At 37.2% G+C, this 16,432-nt stretch overlaps 2 protein-coding genes across 6 annotated transcripts in view; one reads left to right on the plus strand and one right to left on the minus strand.

The window, feature by feature from the left end:
- The window catches only part of fam228a (family with sequence similarity 228 member A), a 29,154-nt gene extending 15,762 nt beyond the window's left edge, over positions 1-13,392 (minus strand). Inside the window, exons 1-7 of one of the 3 annotated variants that reach the window (XM_057352032.1) lie at positions 12,747-13,368; positions 12,581-12,658; positions 12,276-12,470; positions 11,900-11,980; positions 10,792-10,879; positions 10,461-10,605; positions 10,117-10,288 (exon numbers count right to left, since the gene is read on the minus strand). In XM_057352032.1, the coding sequence (XP_057208015.1) occupies positions 10,189-10,288; positions 10,461-10,605; positions 10,792-10,879; positions 11,900-11,980; positions 12,276-12,470; positions 12,581-12,658; positions 12,747-12,815 (756 nt within the window). In that variant the 5' untranslated portion in view covers positions 12,816-13,368 and the 3' untranslated portion in view covers positions 10,117-10,188. Of the gene's footprint in view, positions 1-10,116; positions 10,289-10,460; positions 10,606-10,791; positions 10,880-11,899; positions 11,981-12,275; positions 12,471-12,580; positions 12,659-12,746 lie in introns of those variants that run through there. The other 2 variants (XM_057352034.1, XM_057352033.1) reach the window with 2 other exon arrangements.
- LOC130565388 (intersectin-2-like) lies at positions 799-9,705 on the plus strand. Of its 3 annotated transcripts, none has more exons than XR_008964368.1 (11): positions 799-1,202; positions 1,371-1,493; positions 4,115-4,245; positions 4,451-4,598; positions 5,254-5,360; positions 5,499-5,621; positions 5,789-5,887; positions 6,484-6,566; positions 6,649-6,732; positions 7,180-7,353; positions 7,929-9,705. XR_008964368.1 is itself a non-coding variant. In XM_057352035.1 (11 exons), coding segments are annotated over exons 7-11 (378 nt in total). In that variant the 5' UTR covers positions 799-1,202; positions 1,371-1,493; positions 4,115-4,245; positions 4,451-4,598; positions 5,254-5,360; positions 5,499-5,621; positions 5,789-5,885; the 3' UTR covers positions 9,569-9,705. The 3 variants fall into 3 exon arrangements, 1 of the variants encoding a protein (XP_057208018.1); XR_008964367.1 differs by having other exon boundaries at positions 799-987; positions 1,107-1,202; positions 7,180-9,705; XM_057352035.1 differs by having other exon boundaries at positions 9,534-9,705.
- Positions 13,393-16,432: the final 3,040 nt, after the last annotated feature.

Here is a 16,432-nt window from a genome sequence, read left to right on the forward strand (position 1 = left end):
ATATCCATTAATTGTGCCTGTTATTCAGGAGAATCCACTAAAAAAAAACCATTGGCTGATGCGGGACCGGCTCTGCACTGCACGACTCAAACGCACGCCTCACTCCTCGTCGCGGGAGTCAAGTCTACGCCCTACATCGCATCAGCCAATATACAACTGTATGTCGACAGCTATTTATACTGCCAAAACCTCCCGGTAAATTCAACGATGGTAACTTTTAAAAAAATAATTCATTTCAGAGTTATAAAGCAGAACATTGTTTATTATACACATTATTATACAAACGGAACTCGAAACATAATTATATTCATNAAAACCTCCCGGTAAATTCAACGATGGTAACTTTTTTTAAAAATCATTCATTTCAGAGTTATAATGCAGAACATTGTTTATTATACACATTATACACACAAACGGAACTCGAAACATAATTATATTCATAAATGACTAATAAAAACATCGTCAAAACAGTCCACAAACCTTGAATTGACCTAGCGCATTAATTATTCAAAAAACAACAGCCAATGGCAACTCTCCAACAGCTGACCCTGCAAAAGTTTTGTAATTAATGTATTGTTTTAAAACATATTGGTAAAATAACATATTATCAATTATATGAACCAATTCTGATATTATAACAACGAGAGTGGAGAAGTCTGGAGAGAGAAACGGGTCCTTTTTTTAAATGTGTAAAATTCCGCACTGTAAACAGAAGATTCATCCTTATCCACGCCACAGGGTGGCAGTACTGAAACCCCGCTCGACTGCACAACTTCCCAAATTAGCAATAGAGGGAAAGATAGCAATGAGAAGAAGCAGTGGCGTAATCGGAAACTCAGTTGTTGTATAAGCGTGTATATAATATCTACTTTATTCATTTTAGCTGTTGTTTCTTACTTCTAAAAATAGAGCACACGTAAAACGGATGATAAATTGAATCAATATATGTGTAAATAAGATATCTATAAAGTGAGCCACATACTTAACGTGAGTTTTACAGTCACAATTTGCATTTTTTTTCATGCATTCTTACTAATATGGACGTAAAGTCTGATTCCACCGCCTGGATTCATCGGTGTCTCCTCCCCCTATCCACCGTAACGCAGTCTGCACTACCCGCAACTGAGGATGAGGAGAGCGAAGATGAATCAGAGATTCTGGAGGAAAGCCCCTGTGGGCGCTGGCAGAAACGGAGAGAAGAGGTACCGATCTGTGTGCAGCTTATAGACCTACAAGTTGATCAGTTTTTTAAATAGAGTTTCATACCACTAACACTTGTATTTGAGGGGGAAGTTATGGAAGTTTTTATAGGTTCATTGATTGCTGTGTGTGTTTTTGAACGTGTTTTAAAGCTCTTTTTGTCTCCACAGGTAAACCAGCGTAATGTACCAGGTATCGACAATGCTTACCTTGCCATGGACACAGAGGAAGGCGTGGAGGTGGTGTGGAATGAGGTCATGTTTTCTGAGCGGAAGAACTATAAAGTACAGGAGGTAGAACTAAACGGATCTCTCGGTCTTTGCTTGCTTTGTATTTGTTATGGCAAAAATTTGCTGTGACAGGTAGTTATGTAGAAATTTCAAATGAATGTAGAACAGCGGCGGAATATTCACGAGGTTAAATTATCTGAATAACCTTAAATGAAAGTTGGTTAAAAAGGTTTTTCAAAGTGTTTGAATTTGACATTGTTAAAAACTAAGGTCCCCAAGGCGTTTGCTAAAGCATATTAAAAACAGAAGAGCATGTAAACAAAGAAAAAGTCATAGTTGCTCATCTTCCTCCAGTGTGTTTCCTGCCTTTAAGGCTTCATAAGAACCTTGTTACCTGGGTCCCATAATTCCAACCATCTGATTTAGCTTCAGAACTGAATTGGGACAAGCAAATGATCTTTAGAGTACCACAACATACTATGATAATAAACTTACTTTGCATATGCCTTTTCTAGAAGAGCACTTCATTCTTCTGTCCAGGGGTCTCATTTATAACACGTATATTTCATCCTAAAAGTGTGCACACGCACAAAAGGAAGATGTACGCCAGAACCTTTATAAATCCCAGTCAGGGGAAGACTGCGTACGTGTATTTCCGCCCCGATCTCCTCCCCAATATAACCATCTATGGAGCTTACCACGCCTAGTTTAACTATGCACAATCATGTCATCTGCATATCATTTCCATATGCATATCTCCATTCACGTGACGGTACGAGACATGTGGAAGATAAGAGCCAATGGACCGCTCCACCGGATCGCGCAGACAAGTGTCCACAATAATATCAAAGCGTGCACCGTTGACCGTGGTTCTTGCTGGAAATGTTTTATATACATTAAATTGCAGAAATTAAATTGAATTTACTGGATTTGCCATCGAGTGGTCTGAAATTCCTCCTTATAAAATGGATAGTTCTTGTCCTTTTTAATAATTGGACAATAGCTGGTTTATTCTCAAGTTATGACCTCTCTATCATGCTTCATTTACATAAATTTAGCAGATGCCTTTGTCCAGAAATGCTGACTGTACATTATCCTTAACATATCCCTTGTAAAATGGAAATACCATGCATTACAAGTCTATCTTTATACTGTATGCCTATATTTCATTTCAGCGTGAAATCTAGATGACTTTTACAAGCCTTCATACAGCCCTGTATGGACCATAGGGTGCACAGATGAGCAAGACAGAGATCAGATTCCTAACATGCACAACGCTACTCATTGATCCAAATAAATAAAAAAAATGTGTTATGAAGTTTTATATTAAAAACTCTATTATTACATATAGAGCATGCATGTGTCAGGATCGATCATGCAAACCCAGAAACGGATCAAACCCTCCAAGTTTATTTGGACAGGACTGCAGCTTTGCAGCAGTTTTGCAGAGGCACTGCATTGCAAGGTTCCTAAACCATTCATTTATGTTTCAAACCAAAGTAAACATTTTATTTGTACAAAGTTAAATTGTTAATTTTGTACATTCTTAAGCAATACTGTATTTTTTGTAAAACAGTTCTCGTGTGTCGTAAAATGTCATTATGTTAGGAATTTAAATATTATTGAATTTGGGCTGCAACGTTTTCCCTCAGAGCAACATTTCTGTTTAGAACTTGTTAGGTTTTCCAACAGAAATAGGTTCTCTGTCACATTACTAAATAAAACATCCCTTTTGAAGCACTTTTGTAGTCTTGTGATATAGATTTAGAGATCACTTTTGGACCACTGTCTTGCAGATAAGGTGAATTGTATTCTCTTTTTCAGGCCTACGCTAAGCCTGTTCCATAAGGATTTGACTGTATTTAGCTCCACCAATTTTGCACTCTAGCAGTGACAGTCAAAAGAATCAGGCCGGGTTCTTATCTTGCTTATTCAGCTCGAAGGACATCCTCAGTTCAGGCAGGGCACCTTTATAGAGCTCACCTCAGTTTATAAAATGTGGGTTTCATTGGGATAGTTTGTCACATCTGAAACATTAACACGAGTTCAGTAAGTTTCTCCTGCTAGATGTTTTCTATGTTAATTCAACTGTACACACACAGATCTGTTTAACTGTAAAGTTAAGCTTCATGAATTGTCCAGATTATCTCACAACTGTTTATTTATGCATTTGACAGACACGTTTATCCTCAGCGATTTACAGTGCATTCAAGTTGTACATTTTATCATTATACGTTTCCTACGAATCGATCCTATAACCTTTGCTAACACAATGCACTACCTGTTAAGCTATAGGTTATGGACGTGTCGTCACTTTACCACGTGAACACCACGTGACCACGCCGGAGCGCACCCCCGTGGGTGGCAAAACACTCAGCAAAATGACTGCTTACAATATCAGGAAACGCAATTCCGTGCAACATTTCAGTGTCCAGGAACACCTGATTCCTTTGTAAGTCATAGTGAAACCGTAAGGATCCCCATCGAGTCCAGCTGCTTGAAACTTCAGCAAATAATTGTGCATTTTAGTCCCGGTTTCTTTGTTTCTCCTATTCTCCTCAGCCATTTTGCTGGGTGTTTTGCCACTCAGGGGAGCGTGTCCTCGACATGTTCACGTGGGAAAGGGACGTCAATGCATACCCTCTATAGGAACTCTAACTGTAATCTGTACCTTTGGTTTTCAGTGAGGCACCAGGCTCACTGATGTGAGGTGTGGAGCATCTCTGAGTGTGCTCGGTCCACTCTGGAGCATCAGGATGAGTGGAACAGGAGAGCAGACTGATATTTTGGCCGTGGGGAGCGTGGTGCGGGAGTGGTGAGTTCCTTAAAAGGGCACAAAATGATACAGTTTACTGACAATCGCATGACACAGCATTTTATTTCATGACCGAAGTATTGTTTCCATTTAAAGGCATTATTGGATTATTTTTATTTGTTCTTTTTTTTTGTATTTTAAGTCTAGGTGAATCTTTTGGATCAGGATTTCTTTGTCATTCATTCAAGTTTGCTTTGTTGTCTAGTTGAAGAAGATTGGCGGGGGTGGTTTTGGAGAGATTTATGAAGTCTTGGACCAGGTGAACCAGGTCAATGTGGCTTTGAAAGTGGAGTCTGCACAGCAACCCAAACAGGTCCTGAAGATGGAAGTAGCCGTTCTGAAAAGGCTTCTGGGTAACGCCAACATCTTAAATGCATGACACTTTTCTAACAAACTGTGAGTGATTAAAAGGTGTAGATTTAAGAAACATTAACACAATCTTACCAGACAGGTTTTTTCATTAAGGGTAACTGAAATTCTACAACCAGACAAGAGAATATTTAACATAATACTGGATTGGTCTAAAATACACAAATGTTTTGATGTAAAGACCACGTTTGCCGATTTGTCGGGTGTGGACGCAATGACCGGTTCAATCTATTACATTATTTATCAGATCTAACCTTTTGTTTTTCAAACTGTCCAACTTTGCAATGGGTTTGTTGAAAATAATGTTATTTTGTTATTCAACTTTTTCTTGTGCACCAGCTGCCGGAATATTACCGTTTTTTTACAGTGAATGTTCTGTAAAAATATAAACTTGATATCTTCAATACTGACTAAGACCTTGTCAAAGATTGAAAGTTATGTTTAGAAAAGCTAGAGTAACTAGAAGCTAACTTCTGGTATTTTTGCTCAAAATAATATGTCGTGTAAAATGTGATTTCAGTATTTATCAGCAAAATGCTGCTGTCGACCAATCAGAATCAAGCATTCCATGTGGCTGTGTAATAAACATGAATATTTGCTGATCAGTGAGTGTGTCTGTGTGTGTGTGTCGCTGTTTAGGTGTTTTATAAACCCATGGCAGAGTCAGGGCGCTTGACAGAGGCTGAGATGAACTTGATCTTTGTGAACTGGCGGGAGTTGATCGTGTGTAGCACCAAACTCTTAAAGTGAGTCAACGCTGCAATCACTTGTACTGTAGCAATGTTCAACCATATCACAGAACTAGAAGATTAAAGTATAAAAGATAAAAAAAAGTATAATCTCCTGAATGATATGATCTCCTCATGATATTCTGTGTGCATTAGAGCTTTGCGTGTCCGTAAGAAGATGTCAGGTGAGCGGATGCCCGTGCAGGTGGTGGGTGATATTCTGTCCTCGTGCTGCAACAGAAAACAGACAAGTCGCAAGACTTCAAACACTTCCTAAAGGTGAGATGCTGCACAGTTTAATATCATAAGAACTGTAGAGAAAAGTTGTTGTTTTTAATGTTAAATGTCCAATTAGAAGCTTGTGTTGTGGCATTTGATAGAAGTCAGTCAAACGTAGCAAATGCCATCGTGGAAAGGATAGAAATGATTTTTTATCTCCTTTGTAGAAAATCGCCAGTAATTACCGGTGTAAAGGGATGCCGCTGTCCAGCTTCCTCCTAAAGCCCATGCAGAGGATCACACGCTACCCTCTGCTCATCAAGAATGTATGTGAAGCTTCTCAGATCTCAGCTATTTTACAATAGAATGATAAGAGGAATGAAGGCTATTATAAAAAAGAAGATAATTAAAGCAGGGAAATGAGAAATGAAAAATAAACATAAGGCGGCAATTAAATATGAGGTCATTTAAAGACGTTGAATGCAAAGGTAATTTAATTGTTTTTTTTTTTTTAAGTGTAGGAATAATAATTCACATTTTGAAGATAAACTTTAACTAATATTTGACGATATGATGAATGACTGAACTTTGTCCTGCTAAGTAAGCAAGTGGATTAAATATATGTTTATTTTTAAAATGTGTTATGTTATTAGGTTATAAAGTATTTATTACTTTGTTATTTTAAGTTGTGCCGTAGTTATTAAGGATTATCAAACCAAACTGACACTATGAATGAGAGGTACACAAACAAAACAGCTTATGTCAGGCTGTATAACTGGAATGTGATCCCATTCGAGTGTACATGATTTGTAATATAATTTTTCAAAAGACTATTCATAAAAATGGTAGGAAAATACCCCTTTAGGTTACAATTAGAATCAGTTCAGAGTGAAAACAGTGGCTGATCACTTTTCTGAATCAGGACTACGTGGGTGCAGAAGATCAAAGCGGCATCTGACCACTTCATAGAGACTGAGAAGCTCAAGAGGGAAAAAGCCTACCAAGGTTAGACATCATTGAAGGTTTAAAGATTTACTTGAAAGCCATGAATTCAGGTGTATTCATAAAGCTTGTGTGTTTGGTTCAGCTCGCTCTCAGAAGAACAATGGAATTGGACGACTGTTAGTGACCGTACTAGAGGCAACAGAGCTGAAGGCCTGCAAGCCAAACGGTTTGGAACACATACGCACACACACAAATAGAGTTATATTAATATTAATATGTGTGTTTGTTTGTGATTATTTTAATTCTTAGTATTAAGGTTATTATAGTTTACTTAAACTACCACTATTAATAAATTCTGTTAATTGAAATTAACTGTACGCCTAAATATTATTTAGCAAACTTAAACGTATAAATGTTTTCTAACAATAAACTTAAGTAAGTTTAAGTTTAAAATAAATAAAAACTAAACTAAAACTGAAATTAAAATAAATTAAACATATATATAGCAATATACAAAATAAACAAATAATACTATGACAAAAGCCCTTAACAACACTGGTAGAACAATAAAAGCTAATTAAAAATATGAATAGAAGCATAATAAAACAAAAGTCATCAGCAAGTCATTTGGTGTTTCTTAACTGATGTCCTCGACTGTCTGTGTGTTTTTTAGGGAAGAGTAATCCATACTGTGAGCTCACTATGGGTGCTCAGTGTTACACCTCCCGCCATCAGTCCGACACGCTCAACCCCAAATGGAACTTCAGCTGCCACTTCTTTATCAAAGACCTGTACCAGGACGTCCTCTGCCTTTCCATTTTTGAGCGAGTCCAGTTCTCTCCAGATGGTGAGTTTTGCCACTCTAGGTAGGGCACATGCAGGATTGTTAGGCTCCACAATGGAAACAGACAACACTTTACTTTTATCACTATTTATCCACATACAGATAAAGAGCCATAGTCAATATGAAGATATACAGGTACATCTCAAAAAATTAGAATATCATAAAAAAGGTCAATAGTTTTTGTCACTCATTTCAGAAAGTGAAACCCATATATATTGAGATTCATTCAGTGAAATATTTCAAGCCTTTATTTCTTGAAATTTGGATGATTATGGCTTACAGATAATGAAAACCCAAAATTCAGTGTTTCAGAAAATTTGAATATTACATAAGGTCAATAAAAAAGGATATTTTAAACAGAAATGTCAGGCTTCTGAAAGGTATGTTCATTTCCATGCACTCAATATTTGGTTGGGCCTCCTTTTGCATGAATTACCGCATCAATGCGGCTTGGCATGGAGGCAATCAGCCTGTGGCACTGCTCATGTGTAATGGAAGCCCAGGTGGCTTTGATAGCGGCCTTCAGGTCATCTGCATTGTTGGGTCTGGTGTCTCTCATCTTCCTCTTGACAATACAGGTCAGGGTTTGCTGGCCAATCAAGCACAGTACCACCAAGGTCATTGAACCAGCTTTTGGTACCTTTGGCAGTGTGGGCAGGTGCCAAGTCCTGCTGGAAAATGAAATCTGCATCTCCATAAAGCTTGTCAGCAGAAGGAAGCATGAAGTGCTCTAAAATTTCCTGGTAGATGGGTGCGTTGACTGTGGACTTCAGAAAACACAGTGGACCAACACCAGCAGATGACATGGCAGCCCAAATCATCACTGACTGAAAACTTCACACTGGACGTCAAGCGACATGGCTTCTGTGCCTCTCCACTCTTCCTCCAGGCTCTGGGACCTTGATTTCTAAATGAAATGCAAAATTTACTTTCATCTGAAAAGAGGACCACTGTGTTTTCTGAAGTCCACAGTCAACGCAGCCATCTATTACTTTTGGAAATGGAAAAAATGAGCTACAACCGAACTGAGAAAATAACTATTTTATTTGTTTCTTTTAATCTGTACTTCAATTATGTGCTTCCTGACATCTTAAATGTGCCTTAGTTTTATTCTTAATAAGCCAAAATTACTATAATAGAATATACTGTCATGTTGAAATTTCTGGTACGTTAACTATAGTGCTGTGAAATGCAATGCTTTACTAGTCATTGACAGCCTTGATATGTGCCCGAAATTATATAAAAATGTATAAAAAACAAATTCTATACCAATATGGGCATTTTGGTTGTAGCTCATTTTTTCCATTTACAAATAGATTAAAAAGATGCCACTCTTATTTAAAACTAAAACTGTTTACAAATGCCTGTTTTCAGGACATGCCCAACGTGAATTTAATAGTTTGAAGACTCTATTAGGTGAAGCATACATGCACCGCTGCTAAGATAACAAAATTTAGGGCTGTCAAACGATTAACTGCGATTAATTGCATCCAGAATATAAGTTTGGTATACATAATATATGTCTGTGTTCTGTGCATATTTATTTTGTATTTATAAAGACAAACACATACACGCATACATATTTGGGAAATATTTACATGCGTGTATTTATTATATATATGTATTTATTAAATTATATATAAATATTTATACATTTTTACATATTATATTATCTTATTATTTCTGGATGCAATTAATCGCGTTTAATCACTTGACAGCCCTAAAAATAATATATGGGGGTAGTAGTTGACAGACTAATATGCAAATTTGTCCTATGGTGTGCGGCAAACATTTATAAAAAAACGTAAAGATAAATTTCTCTTATGCTATTTTACATATTTAAAATAAAACGTAATATATAGTTTGTTTTCTAAATTTTGCTGTCACTCCATATGACACATGTACGATTTATTCGTCAACTACACATATTCTGAATTGGACTACAATGCATTGATTTTAAAAGTGATACAAGGAGAGATTAGCACGTTTTCATAAATACAGTGATGGACAATATGTTAAAACTACTGTATATGATCATAAAATATGACAGTAATAATAATACTTTATACTGTACTTTATTATACTGTACTATATAAATATACTTTTAATTCTCAAATGCACACATTTATGCTTCTTAGATGCTTTAAGAATGTGTAATAGTCTGTGTATATTTGATTTTATAGGATTGCATTGGGCTTTAAGAACGGACTGGATCTGAATGTTGTTCTGTTACATTTGAGTTGTTGCTGTGGATAATGTTTTTATTTAATGCACAATATTGTTAAACCAAAATTCTAAAATAATACATTTTGTAATCTGTATGACTTTTAAATGGATGTCATTAAAAGGACAATACACACAAAAAATGTTTCTCATAATTTACTCGTCCTCATATGCTGTAGGTGTATAATTGCGTCTTTTCCTCAACTGAACATAAACATGTAACGTGGTGGACCGTGAAGCTTACGCAAGAACCAGAAGCCCATGTTTATAGTTAAAAAGTTAGCGATATGAAATATTTTTCTTACAAAAACTCACAATGTTTCTACGGAAGACATCTATTAACCCACTGGAGTCGTATGGATTACTTTTATGTGCAAATCAGTCAAACTCACAATTAATCAAATGCAATGATTTGGATGTTAGATGCATGAGTCGTGTGTGTTTGTGTGTGTGTCTCTGTGTGTGCATACTGGCTGAAATTCAGTGGGCAAACTCCAATTTAAATGGACGCTATGAATAAAGCACCACATATACTGGATACATTCTTGTTTATTGCACTTTCATAGTAATTCAATAAAACAAGAGCACCATTTTTAGAAATAGCACTTCACATCTTCATAGAGGAAGAACATGACGTGATGAATTTCGAGAAGACCAGCACTGAGGCTGAAAGCACCGTCCGTCTGCCGTAGACACACATGGAGTTCCTTGTCTCCTAAATAACACACGGAAAAAAATACATATTGTTCCAGAAGATTTACCTCTTTGCAAGAAGCCTTACAATCCCTACAATGGAAGACAACAACGATATTGTCATTGTGTAAGTTTGAAAGTTTTAGTTACAGATTTCACCTGACACAATGATAGAATGACAGTGATGCTTATACCTTGATCCCCACCTACTGTTGTCCCCCCAAAGTCGTTCTGACGCAGTGTCTCCGGAGGGTTTGGCATGTGGCTTTGTAAGACTATGCTGAGAAACAGGTAAACTCTGAGAACATTCATCCACCCGCCGATGATGATAAACACAGCCTGGCACCAGAGGTTAATTGTCAAACAAAAAGCTATTACACAAGCTTAACACGTGTTTTAATACTCACCAATATAAAATTCTTAACTAGTGAAACATGAAATGATTTATATTTTATATACTTCTGAAATAATAATATTATTTACTAGATTGTGAGATAATAATAATTCGCAGCTGTGCAGAAACACCTGTTTGGCAGCAAAGTATTGCCATTTTTTCCTTAATCATGCCTCGAGATTGAAGAGATAGTGGATCCTGCAACGGTGGAGTTAAAACCTAAAGTACACAGAGAAACAGGATCATTAGAAGGTAATTCAATTCTTCACATGATCTTATTATAGTCAATGTAAGAGCCATTACGTCTGTTGTAATTCTGTGTTTTACCACTGGGTGGAGTGTGTGCCTTAATGAGTATATAGGTAGGCAAAGAGTAAAAGAACCAGGTGTGTGTAATTAGGGGGAAGCGCAACATTTTTTGACCTTGTCTGGTGGTAAATGTTTGGAGGCATCCAATTATACTTTATGGGCATGGTGCAGCAGAAATATCAGCAAAAATGACCCGTATGAGCTGTGTGATGAATAAACCAGATAAAGCAGTATTTGGAGGATGAATTTATTCATCAGAAACTACCCTACAACACCTCTAGTGACAAATGGCAATTCACGTCACTATAGTCAACATGCAACCAAACAGGAAAATTCGAAGTGTTTTCAGTGTTGCAGTGATTATTATAAATGATTTATCCGTGCACACCTTTTTTTATTCATTTGCGCTTGTAATCTTTAATCAAAAACGTTAAGCTCCTCCCCCCTCTCAACAACAACTCTTCAGCACATGAGGTCAGCAACAAAAAGGGGTAGGACTATACTGACTGCCCAACTTACAACAAACCAATCAAAAAGGGAAGGGCAAAATAAAGACCCACCCTACATCAGAAGCCGTTTCACTCGGATACACGTCACAATACAGAAAAGAAGTTAATCGCAACTTGTGACTTAAAGCATTTTATTGGGTAACTTACATTTAATAAGTCAGTGTATTTGTGTAATTTGGTTTGCAAAAATGATCCAAAATGCTCAGAGAATGACATTAAATGACTAAAACAACGATGAAAGCACCGCTTCACCAATGTAACAATGTATTTGTCTTGGAAACTGAAATGACAAATACATGGCCTATACTTAATTGTCTTTGCATATCAACCCTGGATAGGAGAAAGCACTGTTACACTGACTGAAATATAAAAAGCAGCTATAATAATATATGAGCTAAAAGATTAGATGAACATGACTCACTTTGTGATGCTGTGGTCTGTTGAAATGATGCAGGAATGGGTTGTACTCTGAAGGATCGTAGGTCTCTAAAAACACAAAGCCCTGAAATCGCAGTCACATTTTAGTCTGTAAGCTTTTAACAGCGTGGTTATAGTTTAACATGGATTTAACTCTTAACAAACACTTCATGATAGAACTGTATACTACTGTAGTTAACGGCATTTGTATATTATAGAGTGTATTTTGAGCAACATGTGAAATTCTATCATATCATTTTGTTACTATGCCGATATAACTATTTTAAGTTCATCTTATAGCAGCGCTTTGCTACAGTTACTGTATGCCAATGACTGTCATTGAAAATGTATTGCATACACCTCTGAGCATTCAAGTGTACCTTTGCATTACAATAGTTGATATACTGTGTGTGCATGCTCCTCATGTTCTTTGTCTCATTGTAGCCGTGCTGTGTAAAGTGTTGTGCGATGCTGCTCTGTACAGTCAGCCACACACACTCTGTCCAGCGTTTATGGAGCAGCTCGCGCTTCTTCAGGGCTAATGTGTCTCTGTGATTTAGGTAGTGCTCTAGATTCTGCACTGACACACACAAACACAAATACTGTAGGTCCGCTGAAACCACACTAGACTGTTCAATGCGAACCTTACTTTATATTAAAATATATATTAAACAAGCATTCTTACCTTTATGAATCCAGTCTCAGTTTCCAGCAGTGGCTGTGTTATGGAATAAGCCTCCTTCTGTTCAGAGTGTAATTGTTCCTATACAGGTGAGCAGACAGACCAGTTGCAAGATGTGCGTATTCAATTCAATGTGTAGTTGAGATTTACATGCACGTGTGTGGGGTACCATTAGCTGCTTTTTGGAGCTGACAGAGAAAGTGTACTGCATGTCATCATTAGTCCTTGTGCGTGCCATGGTTGGTTGGAGTTTTGTTCTTCTTGTAGTGAGATTTCCTGTCTGACCACTTTACTGATTGACAGCTGCTTTGAGAAATAACAGCATGAGAGAAAAAGCATTGTATAAGTGCATTGGAAATGAATGCATGTAAACGTTTTACCACCAAGTATCCAATCGGTATTTTATTTGTTAGGATGTGACGTCACATGCCGGGTCTTATTGCAGTTGACCTCAGTGAGTCTGTAACCTGAAATGTGTCATCTAATTCCACAGGGTTTTAAACAGAGCTCACCCTGACACCTCTCTATACTGGCAGAACAGAAAGAAGATATCCATGTATGCTGTATAGTGCTGAAAACCTCCTCTAAAGTCCAGATGAATAATCAGATGAAGGCAAATATAGAGTTTAACAGCTGCTATTTTCAGAAATGACGTTAACAACAACATATTTCAAAAACGTTTGATACTCAGTGTCGTAGAAATGACTCGAGAAACAGAAGCACTCTGTTCAGACGCCAGTACGCGCGCTCCCTCGCATTGCTATGGAGACGCCTCAAACGGAAAAGAATAGAACGCGCTTCATCGGATGTGTGTACAATCCTGAAGGGACGGTGTGCAAACTTTAACTTTTCACGTTTCATCCTAGGTCCAATTTCTAAATGGTGCTTCCAGATTTGCCATTAATATAATTATATCACTCAAATGTATTAGTTAATTAAAAATTACACGAATAATCAAGATAATGATCATTCATGTTTTATTGAACTAATCGATTAGGCTGTCACGTCTTGTCAGTTACATTTGTGGTCTTTTCTTTTGTGTTATATTCATGTACATCTCTAAAAACCTTTAAAAACCTCTTTATGTGAGACGCACACTGCCAAAAAACTACTGGTCAGTGTCTACAAATGCATTATTTGACATTCTGTTAGATTAAGTATTTTATCATTTGAATTTGGACCATTCAGATTTTCAGATTGTTTGTTCTAGGTTTTACCACACTGTAAGAAAAATCATTATTCGTTAAAAAAGATTGTTCTAAGGTATGCAGGGATTATATACATTAAAAACTGAGGCAACAATGTTGAGTTCAGGTGCGAATGTGCAATCAGGCCAAACATGTTACAAGTAATAGTACTGTACAAAGTGCTGTATGCTAAATATCATTACATTGATTTCATGATAACAAGACAATAGGGACGTGAGGTAAACAGGTCTACTCTTTGATGGAGTATGATGGCTTGAGGAAAGAAGGTCCTCTTGAGCTACACGAGAGCTGTTTTTCAGCTTGTAAAAAAGCAGTAAAGAGGAGCCAGAAGAGCAAAACACGTGCACGTGGCCAGCCAGCAAAGACACATGGGGCCCAGATGGGTTTGATATAGGCTGTGTATCTGGGTCTCAGCCGGTTTTGTCCACAGGTTCCATGAAGGCCCCACATGGGTTAGCCCAGATGAAATGAACACTGCTTAGTGTGCATACTACAGGCTAATAAATGTGACACTGAATGTAGTTAATGAGGTAATGAAGTGATCACAAGCAGAATCACCGATGGACACAGAAACACAGGAACAGGAAGAAATAAAACACAAGAACGACAATTGACTTCAGTCACAGCCTTTGATGAACATCAACTGAATCAGAGGAGAATAAACAACTCCACAAACCATCTTTACTTATTTCTATTAATGAGAATAAACAGAGATTTTCTGTTAATGTTTTATTGAAATTAATTGTTAGGTTTGATGTCACCGTTATGGAGATCAGTGTTTGTTAGTTGGGCAGTTTGACTTTGCTTGCTTTGTTAGTGTTAGTTTTTCCTCTGACTGCTGTAGCTGAGTTTGTTATGGCAAGAAAGTCAAGAGAGTACATGATCTAATGCTTTTGAGCTAAATTCATAGTCATGCACTTACAAATCTTATGGAATAATCTAATATGCAAAATGTGTTATTAATTTCGTTTTTATTATGATTCTTGAAACGAGCCACCCCAACTTCAATCAGAAAAGTGTTTTAAAAACTTTGTACACTTTTGACTCCCGTGAGGTTTATTCTCACACAAACATCAAGAATTAGCAAATGAATCTCAACGCCGCAATGCATTCTGTGTGCTTCATAGAAAACTCATTTGTGACTCCCAGAATGCATTGCGGCATGAACCATTTCACCGTTGTTGAGGTTATGTGGATTCTATCTATGTGTGGGCAAGTATGACAGGATTTCTATGTGTTTGGTGTACTTTAAAAAGTGATACATTTTTCTAATGAAGAAGTGCTGCTTTTTCTTTTCTCAATAAAGCTTATTGATTTATATCATTATTAATATACAAACACTCAAGACGTCCACAATTTAATTCAGTACATGACAATTGCATACTTATCATCAGGCAGTCAACAGCATCTAATCATGTATTCTTCTGATTTCTTTGCCATAACAAACTCAGCTCAGAGAAAGGCTAACATTAAAAAACTAAAAGTCAAACTGCCCAACTAAAACAAACACTGATCACCATAATGGTGACGTCAAACCTAACAATTAATTTGAATTAAAAATTAACAGAAAAAAACTCTGTATATTTTCAATAATTGTATAGATAAAGGTGGTATAGATACAAATCTACGCTGCACGTCACGCCTGGCGTTTTTGCTCGTTGGTGTGCACACTCACATTGGCACCCTTCGTTTAGTCATGGGTGTGGATAGGCCATTATACTACCTTGAATTTTTGCTCCCAGGACACTGTTGCCACCTGGTGGTTGAACTTATTACTGCAAGAAATGGAATGCGGTGCTCATACTATTCTGATGACTAAATTTGCGTCACACGCACTGAACGCTGTCCCTTGCTTACGCGTAAAAAGGGAACTACAGTATACTTCAGCCCTTCCTCTGTAACGAACTCTGTGCCTCTGTCAGCCACGCCCCCTGTAACAGCGCTCTCTCCCAGATACTCACGCTCTTACTCACCAACCCAGTTGCTTACTTACCCGTGGATTTATTACCTGTGGATGTCAACCTGTGGATTTACTTACCTGAATATTTACTTACCTGAATTACATTATTATATTGTTCTTGAACTGATCCCTGTATTAAATACCAGTTCATAAAGTACTTTGTGCATCGTATTCATCCTGTGTTGCTGACAAACTCTTACTGAATTTGAGTTCACTTTTTGATATTAAATTAAACATTACTTCAGAATTCTCAAAAAATCTTAACTTTTCATAAGAATCTTCTGTTTTTCCATGAAATTGTCTGGGGACCACTTAGGACCTTCTGGTGTCAACTTAAGACCTTCTGGGGACCACAGATTGAAAACCCCTGGTTTAAATCATTATCAGCTACTGGCATATATCAAAGATAATAGATTAGATTAACAAAATACGGCACTGCCAATACTAGGAATGGGACGCTGGATAAAGGCCACTTCAGCGAAGGAAATCCCGCCTTCCAGTAAAAAACAGCCAATCGTCAGTCAATAAAGACTGTAAAACAGCCAATCGTCAGTCAATAAAGACTGTAAAACAGCCAATCGTCAGTCAATAAAGACTGTAAAACAGCCAATCGTCAGTCAATAAAGACTGTAAAACAGCCAATCGTCAGTCAATAAAGACTGTAAAACAGCCAATCGTCAGTCAATA

The sequence above is a fragment of the Triplophysa rosa genome, linkage group LG15 (genome assembly GCF_024868665.1).
Source record: "Triplophysa rosa linkage group LG15, Trosa_1v2, whole genome shotgun sequence".
Lineage (NCBI taxonomy): Eukaryota > Metazoa > Chordata > Actinopteri > Cypriniformes > Nemacheilidae > Triplophysa > Triplophysa rosa.